General features: G+C 40.5%; 1 protein-coding gene and 1 long non-coding RNA gene across 2 annotated transcripts in view; one reads left to right on the top strand and one right to left on the bottom strand.

Annotated features, from left to right (window-relative positions):
* Positions 1-1,631: 1,631 nt before the first annotated feature.
* TRPC3 (transient receptor potential cation channel subfamily C member 3) overlaps positions 1,632-17,918 on the bottom strand; it is a 58,386-nt gene continuing 42,099 nt past the window's right edge. The window contains exons 7-12 of the mRNA XM_083755539.1: positions 17,084-17,348; positions 15,845-16,040; positions 12,027-12,236; positions 10,538-10,621; positions 6,124-6,199; positions 1,632-2,831 (exon numbers count right to left, since the gene is read on the bottom strand). Of these exons, the coding sequence (XP_083611665.1) occupies positions 2,689-2,831; positions 6,124-6,199; positions 10,538-10,621; positions 12,027-12,236; positions 15,845-16,040; positions 17,084-17,348 (974 nt within the window). The 3' untranslated portion in view covers positions 1,632-2,688. The remainder of the gene's footprint in view (positions 2,832-6,123; positions 6,200-10,537; positions 10,622-12,026; positions 12,237-15,844; positions 16,041-17,083; positions 17,349-17,918) is intronic.
* On the top strand, positions 6,184-9,257 carry LOC310852608. The gene is made up of 2 exons (XR_014568315.1): positions 6,184-6,267; positions 9,109-9,257. It is a non-coding gene; the product is annotated as an uncharacterized lncRNA (long non-coding RNA).

The following is a 17,918-nucleotide window of genomic DNA, read 5'->3' as shown; positions in this document are numbered from 1 at the left end:
ATGCTGAGCTTGTTTGGCTCAACATATTTGTGTGAGAAGACATTCTCTGCTATGAACTTTAACAATTTGCATTTAATTTTAATGGTTCAAAGAACGTCAGGCAAAATGGTCGGCCCTCACGCATGTTCACTTCATCAAATCTGGTTCTTTGAAAAAAGTTTGGATGCCCCTGTACTAGAGGACAGCAGTTCCAGATTTGACTGATTTTCTTTTGTTCCCATTCCCTGCATTAAACCAATTCCTCATCCCTGTAGTTCCAGGTTGTTTGCACCAATCCTCCATCCATCCATCCCCTTCCCCTCAATGTGCTTGATCACCAATAGTCAGCATGATCACCAATAGTCAGCATGGATTTCTGAAAAATAAGTCATGTCAGACTAACCTGATCTCATTTTTTGACAGAATTACAAGCCTGGTAGATGAAGGGAACGCAGTGGATGTAGCCTACCTTGATTTCAGCAAGGCATTTGACAAGGTGCCCCATGATATTCTTGTAAAGAAGCTGGTAAAATGCGGTCTTGACTATGCTACCACTCAGTGGATTTGTAACTGGCTGACTGACCGAACCCAAAGGGTGCTCATCAATGGTTCCTCTTCATCCTGGAGAAGACTGACTAGTGGGGTGCCACAGGGTTCTGTCTTGGGCCAGGTCTTATTCAACATCTTTATCAACAACTTGGATGATGGACTCAAGGGCATCCTGATCAAAATAGCAGATGACACCAAACTGGGAGGGGTGGCTAACACCCCAGAGGAAAGGATCACACTTCAAAACGACCTTGACAGATTAGAGAACTGGGCCAAAACAAACAAGATGAATTTTAACAGGGAGAAATGTAAAGTATTGCACTTGGGCAAAAAAAATGAGAGGCACAAATACAAGATGGGTGACACCTGGCTTGAGAGCAGTACATGTGAAAAGGATCTAGGAGTCTCGGTTGACCACAAACTTGACATGAGCCAACAGTGTGACGTGGCAGCTAAAAAAGCCAATGCAATTCTGGGCTGCATCAAGAGGAGTATAGCATCTAGATCAAGGGAAGTAATAGTGCCACTGTATTCTGCTCTGGTCAGACCTCACCTGGAGTACTGTGTCCAGTTCTGGGCACCACAGTTCAAGAAGGACACTGACAAACTGGAACGTGTCCAGAGGAGGGCAACCAAAATGGTCAAAGGCCTGGAAACGATGCCCTATGAGGAACGGCTAAGGGAGCTGGGCATGTTTAGCATGGAGAAGAGGAGGTTAAGGGGTGATATGATAGCCATGTTCAAATATATAAAAGGATGTCACATAGAGGAGGGAGAAAGGTTGTTTTCTGCTGCTCCAAAGAAGCGGACACGGAGCAATGGTTCCAAACTACAAGAAAGAAGATTCCACCTAAACATTAGGAAGAACTTCCTGACAGTAAGAGCTGTTCGACAGTGGAATTTGCTGCCAAGGAGTGTGGTGGAGTCTCCTCCTTTGGAGGTCTTTAAGCAGAGGCTTGACAACCATATGTCAGGAGTGCTCTGATGGTGTTTCCTGCTTGGCAGGGGGTTGGACTTGATGGCCCTTGTGGTCTCTTCCAACTCTATGATTCTATGATTCCTATTGACTACTGACATAGTATTAAGAATAAAATAAGAGTCAATAAAGTATGAATATTTTATTTAACAAGTACGCATCAGAGGCATTATTTAGAACAAATGTAACAAAATATCAGCCCTGCATAGTATCTTAAATTTTAAAAAATCATCTTCACCACATGAAAATGTATATTTTGACAGTTCACATTAGTTAGAAGTAAAAAAAAAAAAAATACTTCCTATTCTGAAAGCAAATATGCAAACTTACATAGGTATAGGTAATTTTAACGGCACTATTACTATTATAGCCGCATTTTTATCTTCACTATTAAACATTCAGTTGTCCATGCCATGGCTTGTTTCTTAAGAAAGCTGATAAATCAAGGGGTGTGATCCAGTGAAAATTAAGCACTTAAAAAGGTTAGTCCAAGTATCCATACTAGGAAGCAGCAGCGCAATCCTATACGTGTCCACTCCAAAATAAGCTCCAATGAGTTCAATGGAAGCATGTATAAGATTGCAGTCTAAGGCCCACTAAATGTGGGGGACTTGCTTCCAAGGAAACATGCACAGGATTGTGCTGTGTTGTTGTTTTTTTACATCAGTGTGAGAAGCGCATGCCACTGAAATCAATGGGAGTTCAGCGTGCTTTAATTTTAACTGGATCATATGCAAAGTACTTTCAAGTAATATTTCACTGAGCTGGCTGTATTTTGGTTGCTACATCTCCCATCAGCATGGTGGAGGACATATGCTGTACAATCCTAAACATGTTTACCTCCCTAGTAAACCGGTTTAGGATTGCAGCCCTAGTCTTCAGTGTTGGTTTTTCTTTGTTCAGTGCAAATGATACACATTTTATTGATAAAACTATTTGCAATGCAAGATTGTTTAGATACAATTGCATCTTATTAAATAAATGCAAAATATCCTTCATAATACACATTAAATAAACTGGGTTTTTTGCATGTAAATTCATAAAATCTTCTAAGACTGTATTTCAAATAAAGCTGTACATAAAGTTATTTAGTGCTAAAAATCTACAATACATTTTCAAGTATAAGTCACTCATAAATATTATTGCCAATACTTGTGCTGTGGTCAAAATCCAGGGATTTGCGATCATTCACATCTCGTTAAATTTGGGTTGAGTTTCTCACTGAGTTTATGGATGAGAATTGCCAACTCCTCTGTTGCTTGAGACTTGTCTTCAAGGAGTTCATAGCGAAGACTGGAAATATCTTGCTTAATTTCCTTAAGTTCACCTGTGTAATTAGTAAAAAGAAAGTTGTTGACACAGCTTACAAAGACCAAGCATTTTACTGGATACTACCAGGCAGAGGGCCTTCTTGGTAGTGGCACCTGCCCTGTGGAACGCCCTCCCACCAGATGTCAAAGATAAAAACAACTACCAGACTTTCAGAAGACATCTTAAGGAAGCCCTGTTTAGGGAAGCTTTTAATGTTTAACAGACCATTGTATTTTAATATTTTGTTGGAAGCCACCCAGAGTGGCTGGGAAACCCTGCCAGATGGGCAGGGTATAAATAATAAATTATTATAATATTATTATTACTTAGGTCCTGCTTGCAGGCTTACAATAGGCATCTGGTTGGCAACTGACAACAGGATGCTGGAATAGATATCCCACTACCCTGATCCATCAGACTCTTCTTATATTCTTATGTTTTAAACCTATGCTGATGAATTATATAAGGAGGTGCTTTACATAAGTAATTCCATTATGACTGAAGAAGTGTGCATGCACACGAAAGCTTATACCAGAACAAACTAAGTTGGCTGTAAGGTGCTACTGGACAATTTATTATTATCTATTTTTGTTTCCATTATGACTGCAAGCTTTACTGAACTATTAAGTTAGATTACTTAAAGCTTTTACTGTATTCTTCTTTGAACTGGTGGAGCAATGATGTGTCCTCTACCTGTTTGATTATTTAACTGCATTTTGAACACAGGACACAATCTAGCCAAAGTTAATCACTTTTACATTGCTATTAATTTCAGTGGCTGAAATTAATGCTTTACATCCCCCCCCCCCCCCGAAATGCTTGATGCTCCCATTTTGATCTAATGGAACTTATTGGTGCTTAGCTTTGGCGAGATCCACATGAAAAATGCATTATCAAATGGAGTACCTATGCTATAATAATTTATTATTCAAACTTCTGACTGTTAAATACACTGGGTTGGATCCAGACTTTGTCATGCTTAGCATACACCACCTATTGAAACCAACATCAGCTCTGAGAAGTATGACATTTGAGAAAAAGATGAGGAATCTCAAGGTTGCGCAAAGGGAAGAATTAATAGCAAAATTCAAAAGTGTCCATTCCAATCAGTCCTCAATATATATAACAGTAGACTAACTAGACATTAGAAACTGGACTGAAATAAATGTAACTGAGTCATTTTAAAGGACCACAATTCACTTTTCTATGTGTGTGGTCTTCATGTGATGTGTGGAAGAAATAAGCTTCAACAAAAATCTAAGTATGCTTTTATTCTCTTGGCAGTCTAAGATGCAACTCTCATGCTTCTAAGCCAAAAATGACAAATAGCATTCATTGTATTTCCCATACTCTTACAAACACTTCATATCTTATAGCAGCAAAGCAACATCCTTGAGGTATTAAGGTCACATATTTTTTCTTAGCTAATTTTAGAAGAGAATTCAGCTCACGTGGATATGTTTTTAAAGGTCACTACCACTGGTATTTGGGGTTTTAAGTATTTTTAGCTGCTTTGTCTTAAACTACTTTATTTTGTCCAATTCAAAAATAAAGCAGTTCAGAGTTTACAGCTCTACAGAATTAGTTTATAGCATTCACATGCAACTATTCATCTTCACATTTGTTGACAGAAGTTTAATTTAGCTCAAGAGATTTTACAGGGAAAACGTGTGCATGTCCCCTACAATAAGCTGACAAATAAAAATAACCATTGAGATTGCTTCCTCCATACAGATTTTCATGAGTTTGGACTGAGGCAGGTTCATGATTTTAAATATTTACCCTGGGAGCCAAAGAGGCAAGGATCTCTCTTTCGCATCCCCCAGATCTCTGGAGGGTAAGTTGGCTGCTGAAGGGTTTTTCTGCAGATCGAAACCTTCACTCAAAGTATTAATCCCCCATCACATTATCTTTCATAACTAAAGACTCTAACCTATTCCAGTTTGGAATAGGAGATGGCTATCGGCAAAGCCTTCTTAAGCTTCAGGCAGATTACTTCACCTGTGCCATTTAAATAGCTTCTGAGCCTCTCTCCTTTTAGGAGTGCACATTTATGAAAGGCAGAAAGGCAATTTTAAGTATGCCTGTATTAAGTTTTAAAATCAGCCAGTGGCCACATATGTACAAAAGTGGATTTACAATCATATTTCAGGTTTCCTGAGGGTTGTTTTTTTAAAAAAATGTCATCTGTGAGTCAATGCATTCTATTTCAAGTGCATTTTTTGTCTCCAATCTGCCTTTTCCCCATAGTACACATTTGGGAATTACTTTTTGAAAGCATATTAACATCCTCCCTGTAAGAAAATGTGAGAGGAAAGTATTTTCAGTTCCACCAATGCAGGTTTCCTTCAAAGTCTCCCCTTCTCTGCTAGCTATTTACTTATTTATTTAAACCTTCAAGGCACCAATTAAATCAGATAAGGAAACTGTGGCACTCTAGGTGTTGTGGGACTTCAGTTCCCATCAGCTGCAGCCAGCCTGGCCCATGGTCAGGGTTAACAGGAGTTGGAATCCAACAGCATCGAAAGGGCCACAGGTTCCCCATCCATGAATCTTTTCATGTGTTTTCTGTGTTGAGTCTGAAGAAGCTCACTTATTTTTCCAAATGTCATATAATAACATTTTGGGGGCAGTGGGTGGGGAGAAGCATTGTCTGTGAATAATCCATACCAGTTGTGGGCTACTTCTAGCCCACAGCCTAGTAAGGCACTCCAGGCCATTTTGGGCAAAGAACAGCCACTTTCCTATATCCTGACACCATACATGAATTCAGTGCAACAGATGGCTAACATGACACATATTTTGAAATGCCTGCTTTTAACTTGACAATTTTAATGTTTTACTTTATATTTTTGCAAACCACTTAGAGCTTTGTTTACCATCCAGCGATATATAAAATTTGCTGAATGAATTTTAAAAAGTGAATAAATGACACCTGCTTCAGCAGAGAGTTTATTTAAGTTTCTGGTGAACCAAGAATTAGCCTCACCTCAAAAAAATAAAAGGCAATATGTTTCTACAGTTGCTGTGTGACTTGCTCCCAATTTCTGCTAAAACATCTGGTTGTAAGTATAGTTGTAGTTGTGGTATAGGTAGTGCTTTTTGTGTGTGTAATGGCAAAGGTGCCCAGTACTCATATCTTGATAAAAGTGCTGTGGGCGGCAAAATAAGAGGTGATGATAGTCTATAAAAGGCACTAAGTGTACCAGTTACTGCACTATGATCTGACTCAGTAGCTACATTTTTGGGACAGCATTCAGAGTCTTCCTACTGTACAAGTATATTAAGAAGTCTGCAGTAGCTCTTACCCTCATTGACTTCATCATTTTCCTTGTCTACTTGTGCTTTCAGAACATAACGTTTTATAAGTCTCTTCATGATTTGCTATTGGAGAAAAACAACAACACCACAACAACTGTTTATCATTTCACGATGCTTTGAATGTCATAAAGGTAACAGTACAATCAATTCTTTCTCACACATACAACTCACAGACTGGAAGGGATCCCGACCCTACAAGACTCCACACAGAGCCATTTAATTCCCCTCCCCTGCCCCAACTAGACATGGATAGTACCAGATATAATACAGCACCACATGCCTGGCTGTTTCAGTAAATAGAAGGACCCTGAATATCTCTCATACACTTATTTCTCACTGAAAATATGTAATAACAAACCTTGCAACCTTTGGGCTCCCTCTCAGGGCTGTAACCCCTGTACACCACAAGGTGTCAGCAAAGGTTGCGCATTGAATCCCACCTTTTTAATCGTGAGGTGGGGCATTTTGTGCGGGAATGACTTCTTCAAGTCAAACCACTCCCTCAAACACAATGCCCCTGTGCCAAGAGCCAAGGCGGCTTGATTGAGAAACAAGAGGAAGGTTATCACCATGAACAAGCATAGAGAAGAGGACAGTATACACTGACTGTGACAAAACACTTCCTGTTCAACTGTGTTTTGGCACCGTGTCTGGGACTTTGCAAGACAAGGGTTATGTAACTGCAACTTGATTACTCTGGAAAAGCCAGGCAAGGAGGTTTTGTAGCGGCCCTGGGTTTTTAAACTATTATTATTATCTACCTCATCCATTAGAGTTAATGGTTTGTAGTAAAAGGATTAGGCGTCGAGAACTAGGGCAGATGCAGGGCTCCTACTGATGAGTTTGTTTCAGCTTGTAAATTGGTTACGTTTTAGGCAGCATTTTTTGTTGTTTATTGGTTTATTTATTACATATTTAGGTCACCTTTCCTTCAAGGAGCTCAAGGTGATTGGGCATTGTTCTCCTCCCCCATTTTATTCTTACAACTATCCTGTGAGGTAGGCTAGGCTGAGAGGCATTGACTGGCCCAAAGTCACCCAGTGAGCTTCATGGCTGTGTGGGGATTGAAACTCTGGTCTCCCAGGTCTTAGTGCCACACTCTTAACCACTATACCACACTGGCTCCCTATTTTTATCTTATTTAGTACTGTATTTATTGTATGTGAGCCTTGTGCACTTTGGTAGAAAGCCAGCCTATGAATTCATTAAGACAAACGTTTTCAACCTTTTTGAGTCCATGGCTCCCCTGACCAATTACATTATTTCTGTGGCACCCCGTGGGGCTCAGAAGCCCAGTTATGTCACCCCTGGCCTATACCTTACGCCTTTTCGAACACCCTCCCTTGGGAAGTGTTCCCGCAGATTCCTCTCCTCTCTCCTTGGGAGTCCTCTTGTCAGCCACTGTTGCCTCCCCTGATCTCAGAGCTGTGCCCCAAAGAGAGGTCCTCACAGGGGCCTGAGACACGTCTGTCCATTCCCAACAGCAAGGGCTGGTGGACTGGCTGACAGGCTGGGCTCCCTCGCCTGCTTGCATGCTTACTCCAAGGCCACTTCAGCTCCTGGCAACCAGCATCCCCTGGCCAGCCTCAGAGGCACCATTCACCTAGCAGGCATGGCCAAACTTGGCCCTCCAGCTGTTTTGGGACTACAACTACCATCATCCCTAGCTAACAGGACCAGTGGTCAGGGATGATGGGAATTGTAGTCCCAAAACAGCTGGAGGGCCAAGTTTGGGGGTTTGTAGCCAGCTTTGCAAGCCTTTGGGAGGCAGAGACGCAAGAGGGCATCAGAGGAGGGAGGGAAGAAAAGAGGGACAGAGGCAAGTGTTGCCTGCAGCACCCCTGACCATCATTCAAGGCACCCCAGGGTGCCACGGCACACTGGTTGAAAACCACTGCATTAAGAGATCATAAGTGCCAAAAGAAGTTCCAAAAAAGTACGTGCATACACCCCAAAAGGAGTTTAATCTCCCCAAAACAGCCCAACAAAGGCTGAGCTTGAGCCATAGAACACTGAGTGTTACTTATAAAATACTGAAAGGGAAAATGAAGGGGCAGAATGAACCACTCGAGTCCCTTACAGCTTGCAGAACTGAATTTTGGGGAAAGGCATACCTGCCTACATGGTTGGAACATTGGAAGCTGGAAGTAGAGCATTCATGTTATGGGATGAAGATAAACTGCCACGCTTTTCTTTCAGGTCTTACTTGTAGCGATGGCAAAGGGGCAACTGACAAAGGCTTCAGCCAGAAGCAACATTATGGCAGCTTCACAATGTTATCTGCTCTCATTGGCATGTACAATACAGAGTCAGGAGCCCGGGAAGTTGCCTCCTCAATGAATTAAATAATAAATAAGTCCCAGTATAGGGGCCAATGCAGCTAGGTCTGTACAGAGATCTTCCTGGTGTTGTTGTTTCCACCTGTTTCTGGCTTCATTTGTAACCCTTTTGTCCACCGGACAAAAAACAAACAAACAAAAATGTGCTCACATCACATGCCATTTCTGTGAGTGGGGAGAAATTATAAATTTTTTTCCAGGACTGCTGTGAGGAATTGTAAAGCTGGGCCAGTATTCATACTCCCCTCCCTTGTATGCAATCATAGCAGTCGCTGAAGAGCTGGTCTGCATTTCCAATTCAGAAAATAAAAATCCCATGTATTCTATGGCTCAAGGTCAGACTTATGTCAACAGGAGAGAGAAAGGGAGAGGGAGAGAGAGAAGGGCATCGGAAAAAATCTTTCATATCACTGTATCTGAATAATATGCTTGTGTTTGCTTATGCAGATTGGTATTTAAATTATTCATGTTCCATCACTCCCCTGGATCCTTTCAATATGGTCTATCTTGCATTCTGACCTTTTGTTAGAACAGTGTTCTGTAAGCTTAGCATTCAACACAACTGGTGCTTTAAAATGATGTTGATGAATCTGTTCTTTCAGCGCTATAACTCGTTTTTCTTTGAACCCGCAGGCCTGGACTTTGAGAAAGACAGTCAAAAGCACATCCTATGCCTTAACCTTTTCAGCCTTCTGTGCCAGCTTTTGATCAGCCGAATCTAAGGTTTTACAACTGAAATTGTTCCATTCTCCATTTAATAATACAAATTGGGCTTGCAACACAATGTTACAGCATACATAGTGTTTCTGTTTAGAATTCCAGTCACATATCATGCTCCTTTTCCAGAACACACTATTCTATTCCCTCCCCCCCCCCGATTTTCCAGGGTCCACCAGGGGCGCCGACTTATAAAAAATATTGGGGGGGCGCGGGCCCATACCGACTTATAAAAAATATTGGGGGGCCCAAGACCTCCAAACCGCTGCTGCTGGGGGAACGAAAGGGCCGAGCCCCGGGCTGCCCCGACTTTAAGTGAACCTGTGAGGGCCCGCCCTTTGCGGCAGCCGATTGGCTGCCGCCGTGGGCGGTGAATATTAATGAGCTAGGGGGAATCCCCGCTTCTCTCGACGCCAGCCCCGCGAGATTGTTGATGGGTCGAGAGCCCGCAACCCCACCCCCTCTCTAGATCGGCAGTGGCTTTGTTTTAACTCATTACTGAATGTATTTTAAAAGGTAACTATCGTCAAACAAGGAAAATAAAAAATACCAACATAATTTTGTGATTTTACAAAGCATAATATAACTAATAATTTTCTTAAATTATTGGGGGGGCAGAGCCCCCCCAACGAATTTTTGAGGGGGCTCGGGCCCCCTCAGGCCCCATGGAGTCGGCGCCTATGGGGTCCACCACCACCAATAGTCAAGGGTTTGGCAGCCTCTGAGCATTATCTGTTCTCACTAAGTTAAAAAATAATAATGTTTTCCTGCTACCCTTAGGGCTCCCCCTTAAAAAGCTATTACACTGCTCCAAATGTTTATGTTCTCCCAAGCCTTCTAATACTTCCCTCTTGTATATGGGTGGTTGGTGTATTGGCCACACACTTGGTGAATCTGAAATTTTGATGGTTCTAAAGGTTTTTCATAATGCAGATATACAAAATGCACTTACTCGTGAATTAGGTCAATTAATTAAAATGAACCATTCAATTAATTAACTGAATATTCCTGAGTGAATTCACAGTGGGCTACAGTCCAGGGGTGTGCAGCTTATCAGCAATAAATTTGCTGGCACGTTTCTCAGCATTTTCTCCCAGCAGTTTCTGCCACACAATCTCAAAACTCACCCAAGTTTTAATAAGTCATTTGGGGGTTTGGCATCAGAGCAGTGAAAATAGCAGCAAGCAGGAAAACTATTCCTTCCTGCAAGCTCTGTGCTAAGCGATTAACAGATCTGTCACAAAATATCTGTTTGTGAATTGGCAGTCCAACTTCAGAGCTTCATGGAAACTTGTAATTTATTTAGATAATCATGGCTGCATGTACTGCCCAACTAACCACTCACCTGATAGCGTGTTGGCTGATTGAGAATGCTATTAAAGCTGTGTGATTCAAAAACCCTCGGGTTGGATTGAGAAAAGAGATTGAGCTAGGAAAGAATAAATCTAAAATCAGAATATTTTCCATGGAATTTGCAACTGTAATCTGGCATTGCTTTATTACTAACTGATTACAGATATGTATATTTTTCAGCAAAAACATTCTGAAAGAAACAAGCCGAGCTCTGATTCCACAAACTACTTGTGCATGTATTTATTCTCAGCTTCAAGGGTGTGCTCAGATAAGAATATGTATTTTACCTATTCTCTAAACTGGAATCAAGTATGAAAGACAAATTCAACATTCCACACACTTAAAGACTAGCTTGCACTGGCTGCTAGCTCCCCAAGCTCTGAGCTTGTGGCCAGTCTAAAGAAGATTCGAGAATTAAAATATTATAACGTACTAATTTAAGATTAGCACCGTATTAAAATAAACAGCAGTGCAAGGAATACCGACAAAACTGAAACAGAGAAGGAGCTTGTTATTCACTGTTAATCTTTCCTATGCTTCAGCTACTTAATCGTTTAAAGTGATATATGTATGCATGTGTGTGTGTGTGTGTGTGTGTGTGTGTGTGCATGCACGCGCACACACACGCGCACACACACACACCCCAGGCCAGGCCAGCCCATTTCACAGCCTGAGGTGAAACCGGAAGTTTCTGCCACTGCCCCTCTGCCAAAGCCTCGCATACCAGGGTCATGTGACAGCAGGGACAGTGCACTAGCAGGGGTGCTACTCTGCAGAATTTCACTGCCCAAGGCGGGCCAACTCTGATACACATGCATCCCTATAAACTATTCCAGAGACTGAGAATTTGGTTTTGCCAGAAATTAACCCTGGAAAGAAAAGGTATGTTGGAACTGAATGAGAAAGGATGCTGCCAATAGCTCCCCCCCCCCCAATAACACACTCGCAATAGCAATGTCTGATTCTGCTAACTTACCCAATAATGCTACAGGGATTGCATGACAAAAGGGGCTTGCTGAAAAGGGGAAAGGCCTTATCTGTTTGCAGTGCCCCATCTGTTTTCTGGTGGGGTACACTCAGTCTTCCATGATATAGCTTACAATTCAGTTCTCACCAGCCATCTCCCTCACATGGGGCATTTGTCTCTATGTGAGATTGGATGCAGACATACTTTGGTTATTTTCATTATTCCATATTTTGGTTCTTCCCCTACTATGTAGAAGACCAGAGGTGGGAAACCTGTGGCCCTCTGGATGTTACTATATTCCAATGCCCATCAGCCCCAGTCAGCATGGCTAATTATCAGGGATGATGGGAGTTGTAGTCCAACAACATCTGGAGGGCCATCCATGGAAAAAGACCCTAGAATGTGATCAGCAATGCATACTTCATCAGTGCAAACCATTACTTAGAGTTCAAGAAATAGCAAAAGCTTAAAAAATAATGTTCCATGAAACAGAGCGAGTCTGATTTGCACTTACCCTGGATTTTGAGTTGCCTATTCCCAGTTCCATATCCTTCTGCAGTCTTTTCCGCCTGCACTTAAATAACTTAATGATCCTTATAAAGAAGTAAACAAAAGACTTGGGACTTGGGACAAGACTGAATGGAGGCGGCAGGGTTTTCCCATCATCAAAGTACGATAACCAGAGCTTAGAGCGAGCAAATTTCCACTCCACATCACTGTCATCCTACGTTGGGAACAAAGAAATGTCCATTCATTTATTTTTGAATAGTCTTACTCGACTGCACATTATTTTTACCCCACTTTTTCTGTGCAGGGACACACAAAGTGCCTTACTGGATAAAAACATGGATAACAAGCAAGCAATTTCAATTATTAAAAAGATGAGAAGAGAAGAGGCAAGAAACAGAAATAGCAGTGAATAACTAGTAGGAAGAAGGAAGAACAAAGGACCACACTCCCTGCTCTGTCTCCTGGGTAAAACAAGGTTTACTGAGAAGCACGAGTGTGATCACACCACACTACAATCTACAGGATTACAGAGTCCTCCTCTTTCTTTACCAAAGTCCCTCAAGCCATACTTGTTCTCCAGTGACTTATATGAAGTATCCTGCAAGGAAGTGGCAGGGTTTAGGCATATCCAGTAGCGCTCACACTTCAGGTGTTCTCTGGTAATGTTCAGTAAACGTTCCGGGGTGGGAGGAAGTTCTGCAGGAACTAACACTGTAGCTCCACATAAACATCCATGTTCTGAACACCCTCCACAAGTTGGAGTGCAATCTTCTGAAGTATGGAGTCTCCTGGCTATGTGCTGCTACTGCTGGCATTAAATATTCACTTTGGTTTTGTCAAAAGTTCACCTTTCCCCCATTCTCTCCGTCTCATCATCAACATCTTTACCCAGATGTACTGAATAAAATGAGACTTACTTCCCAATAATTATGCTTAGGATTCCAACCTGTTTCCTCCCCCCCCCCCACTATTATTCTATTATTCCCAAGTCCTTGAATCTCGTCGTCTTCTTTTCAGTACTCTTGGGACAAAACAAGAGTATGGCTGATATCCAAAGAGTGACTTACGTACTTCCACGAATTTAGCCATGCCTAGTAGGATTTTTTAAAAAAACAACAACAACACAAGCCCCATGCCAGAACACAGATTTCTTGGGGAGATTCTTTCAGTCTGAAACTCTATTGCTCTGAATAGAAACCCACAGTCATTCAAGAGCTGGATAATGCAATACAGAGAGCTATAATTCTAAGTAATAAAAATAAACGTATTCACACTGCAGAGTTATTTGGACATGTTCCCCACAGCTAAACTGAAGAAATGGTCTGAGGAGGTTCAACACTGTAAAATACCATTGTTTGCAACATATGAAGAGCCAGTGTTGTATCCATAAGAGCATTGGATTAGGGCAGTGGGGACAGGGGTTCAAAACCCCATTAAGCCACGAAGCTCACTGGATCATCATGAGCCAATCACTCTCAGCCTAACCTGCTTCACAGAGTTGTGAGGATAAAATGCAGAGGAGGAGAAGCATGTACAGGGCAATAAGTACCTTAGAAGAAGAGTGGGATAAAAATCTAATTAATAAAATTAAAAAGAAAGCAGTCAATTAGTCTGAAAACATACTGAACATTCTTCAAATTTCCCAGGATGCATAACATTCTTAATTATTCGGGATACTAAAAAATAACACTACAGATCTGGAAGTTTCTCTTGAGAACCAAGATTAGTGGAGTTATTTGCCAAGCATGCCTACATCTTATTTACATGTAAAATATACTATTATCTATTTTAACTGCACTGTGTTAGAACATAAACATCCAGGATAATATGATTGAATTTTTTAATGATGTGTTTTGCAGTCCTGCTGAATAAGGCGCTTTCTGGAATAAAAAAATGTGGCTATCAGTAATTGATTAAGTAACACACATTAGCCCTCTTTGAAAATCTGACACCCTGCAGATGTTAAGTACAGCCTTGGCTGTTTTAGAATAAACACCTACGTATTTCTAATATGCACCTAGGATTAGAACCAAGCTTTAAATATGGTAAGCAGAAAAAGATGCTTAGGTTACACACTGAATAATTAATATTTGGAAATGCAGTTTAGTCATCATAACACACTCCCAGAATGCATTTTCACCAACTCTCACCAGATATTAACCTTTTTAAATAGAGGAGGAGGGGAACTGGCAAAAATTGTCTCACACCCCTTTTCGTTAGCAAGACTCTGCTTTTAAGAGATCCTTCTGTTCACAGAAATGCATGTTTTTATCCAGCCTAGTATACATGGATATATCTTCAAACTGAAATTGATACTTCCTGGATCTTAACAAGTAAGCTATCTACAAAAGCTTATGTTACAATAAATCAGGTTTTAAAGACCCTTTAGTATTTGTTTTCATATTAATGTAATCAGCAGCACCACAGAGTCCTGTTGACACAGCAAAGATGACTGTGTTGATAGAATGTGACATAATTATTTATCAGAATCACAAAATTAATTATGTGAGGTGGAGGGGGTGTCTATGTTGTTACAGTAAATCTCCTATTTCCCAGTACTCAGGTCATAATAATTATGCAAATCAGGCACATTTGTATTTATTCAATTTTGGAAAACATGTTATGCTTACAGAGAATTTGAAAATCTAACCTTTGCTCTCACCCATCAGGGCTTCTCCTATGTTCTTATTAACACAGAGATGATGTATAATTATATTTTATGGTTTTAATTTTCATTTGTAAACCTCCCAAAGGATTTTTTTGTGATGGGGCAGTATCTAAACGCTGGAAATAAATATGTACAGAAATGGAGTGTGAAGTTATCTCACTATTAATTTTTATATGAGGGGCCTGCAGTCACAAGAGCAGCCAATCAGAATCATGCATTATGACACTGGCCTGTCTAGTCCAGCATCTTGTTCTCACAGTGAGCAATTTGATACCTACAGGAAGCCTGCAGGCAAGACCCAAACACAAGACGACTCTCCCCCATTGAAATATCCAACAACTGGTATTCATAAGCAGGTAAAAAAAGGTAAAGAACCCCTGGATGGTTACATCCAGTCAAAGGCGACTATGAGGTTGCAGTGCTCATCTTGCCTTCTGGCCGAGGGAGCCGGCGTTTATCCATAGACAGCCTTCCGGGTCATGTGGCCAGCATGACTAAACCGCTTCTGGCACAATGGAACACCATGATGGAAACCAGAGAGCACGGAAACGCTGTTTACCTTCCCCCCAGAGCGGTACCTATTTATCTACTTGCACTGGTGTGCTTTCGAACTGCTAGGTTGGCAGAAGCTGGGACAAAACAACGGGAGCTCACTCTGTTGCAGGGATTCGAACCACCAACCTTCTGATCAGCAAGCCCAAGAAGCACCATGGCTTAGACCACTGAGTATGTATGTATGTATGTATGTATGTTTGTATTCATAAGCACACAGTTTCTGACTATCATGCCTAGTAGCCATTGACAGCATTATCTTTATTTTTACAACACTTTATAGGTATGGGGTGACAGTAGCTGAAGGGAGGAAGAGGAAATGGGAAACCTTTCCTTCCATGAACTTTCTTAAGTTAACATACCTTAGGGTCTAAGCCAGGCATAGGCAACCTTCAGCCCTCCAGATGTTTTGGCCTACAACTCCCACGATCCCTAGCTAGCAGGACCTGTGGTCAGGGATGATGGGAATTGTAGTCCAAAATATCTGGAGGGCCAAAGGTTGCCTATGCTTGGTCTAAGCAGTTATGGTAAGCTGAGAAACAGTATATACAGAACAAATCTTTGCAAGGTGGGTGGGCAAAATAAAGCAGAAAAGTACCCACCTCAATTTCTTGATAGGAGCTGTTGATCATGGCAATCAGCATGTTGAGTAAAACCACAACCATCGTTACGTTGTATATTCCATACAACACGTAGCCAATATTCTCAATGAATTTGTGGTCATATTTGAGGACAACTGACGTGACCTCTGATAAGCCAAAAATTGACCAAAATAAGGTCTTAAAGCTTTCTTCAACTCTGTATGAAAAAATATGGTACGTTAATGAATTCAAATATAAATACTTGTAAATTATTTTGTTTAAAAGTAGATGATTCAAAGATCCTAGTGCAGACATTTAATCAAAACAAGATGCTCGCAACATAAAATGTTTTCAGATAACTTGATTCCCCTGTGGCTTTTTTGCATATTGCCAATTATGTTTGCGGCTGGTGAGCTGTATTAACAGAATTCAGTTTGACAGGGGAAAGTGGTGGTGTATTGCCATTTTTTATATCCTTGTACACCAGGATGCTGCCTTACAACTTTGATTAGATACTTGTTTAATAAAGTAAATGGCATCATCTCTAGAACTCCCTGCAAACTGTGCAAAAATTAAATGAAATATAGTGCAGAGGCATAGATCAACTTGTCACAACAGACTTGCACTTTTTATATATAAAAGCACCAAATGTACATGTCTGTGCATGCACAGCTATTTCAGCATAGCACAGAGTTGTTCTTATAACAATTGCTTGCTTTTATGAATAATGCATGATGATTATATGTCACTGCGTATTATAGCATGCGCAGTGGACACACATGTGCAATATTACATGCCCCAACTATAAATGCATTAGTCCATGATGGTGTAGATTTGGCATTTTTTTTTGCAGGAAAAAATCCAATTATTATATGAGTGACTGTATGGTATACCATTCTCAATCTGCTGTACATTCATACAAATCTTCAATATCACATGCCCTGTAAGCTTCATCTTTTTAAAAAAACAACAACATAAGAATGTTAAATAGTTTGTCTAACTACATAATGCACCTGGTTATACTTATATAATAACTGCAACTCAAATATATTCAGTAACATTTACTCTCAGGATAGGCAATTATGGATAGTAGGGGACAGAGGAGAAGCTAGAATCAGCTGAATCCATCCAAATGAACTGAGTGACAAGTTATTGTGATGGACATGCATGTGTAAAGTAACTTGTACTGTAAACTTCCAGCAGCCTCCACCACAAAGAGGATGCAAAAGCTTTGTCCTTTTTTTCATAAGCTTTACTTACGTCGTAAATGCTGCGTTTACTTTGGCTCCAAGGTAATAGGAGTACAATATGAACATCCCAATCATAAAGGCAAGGAATACCATAATAAAAAGGACCATAAACTTGAAAATGTCTTTTACGGTCCTTCCAAGGGAAATCTGCAATGGGCCAAAACTCTCATTCGCAGGCAGGATATAAGCTATTCGAGAGAAGCTAAGCACAACAGCTATTGCATAAAGACCTTCTGATATGATCTGCGGATCAGATGGAAGCCATTTATCTCGAGCTGAAAGAAAGAGACATAAATGAGAAACTGTTGCTTTACGTGTATTTTTTTATTGCATGTTAAAAAAATAAAATATCTGGCCATTCTATATTCATATATCTTGATAAAGATACATATTTATAGCGCTGAATAGATATTTTTGAGTAATTTGAATTCACCACGACCTTGTAAGACAAGTTGTTTTGGAGGAAATAATTCATGACTTTGTGATGAAAAAGGCCAGAAAGCTTTAAAGTGATTTGATTTACTTATCAAATGTTTGTAGCCTTTCAAAACTTCAAAAGAATAATATCTTTATTTGGATTTATTTATTTATTAAAAGTTGCAAAACAGACACCAAGCTTTGTAAGGCTCTTCTTCAAGCTGGATGTTATGCTAAAACAAAAATAGGGAAAAAATGAGATAGTTGTTTGAGGGCATGATAGAAGAGATCCAACGGGGGGAGATCGATGTATTAAATGTAATTGCAGAAGAAAAATCAAAACTTTTCTTTCATGATTTGTAAGGTCATATGCAAGGAGTAGCATTTTCAGGAGGAGGCTTGTTTTATGAGTTTGTACTGGGCTCAAA

Source organism: Podarcis gaigeae (assembly GCF_964106915.1).
Source record: "Podarcis gaigeae genome assembly, chromosome: 9".
Lineage (NCBI taxonomy): Eukaryota > Metazoa > Chordata > Lepidosauria > Squamata > Lacertidae > Podarcis > Podarcis gaigeae.
The sequence above is the reverse complement of the archived record's forward strand: the minus strand, read 5'-3'. Positions and strand labels throughout refer to the sequence as shown.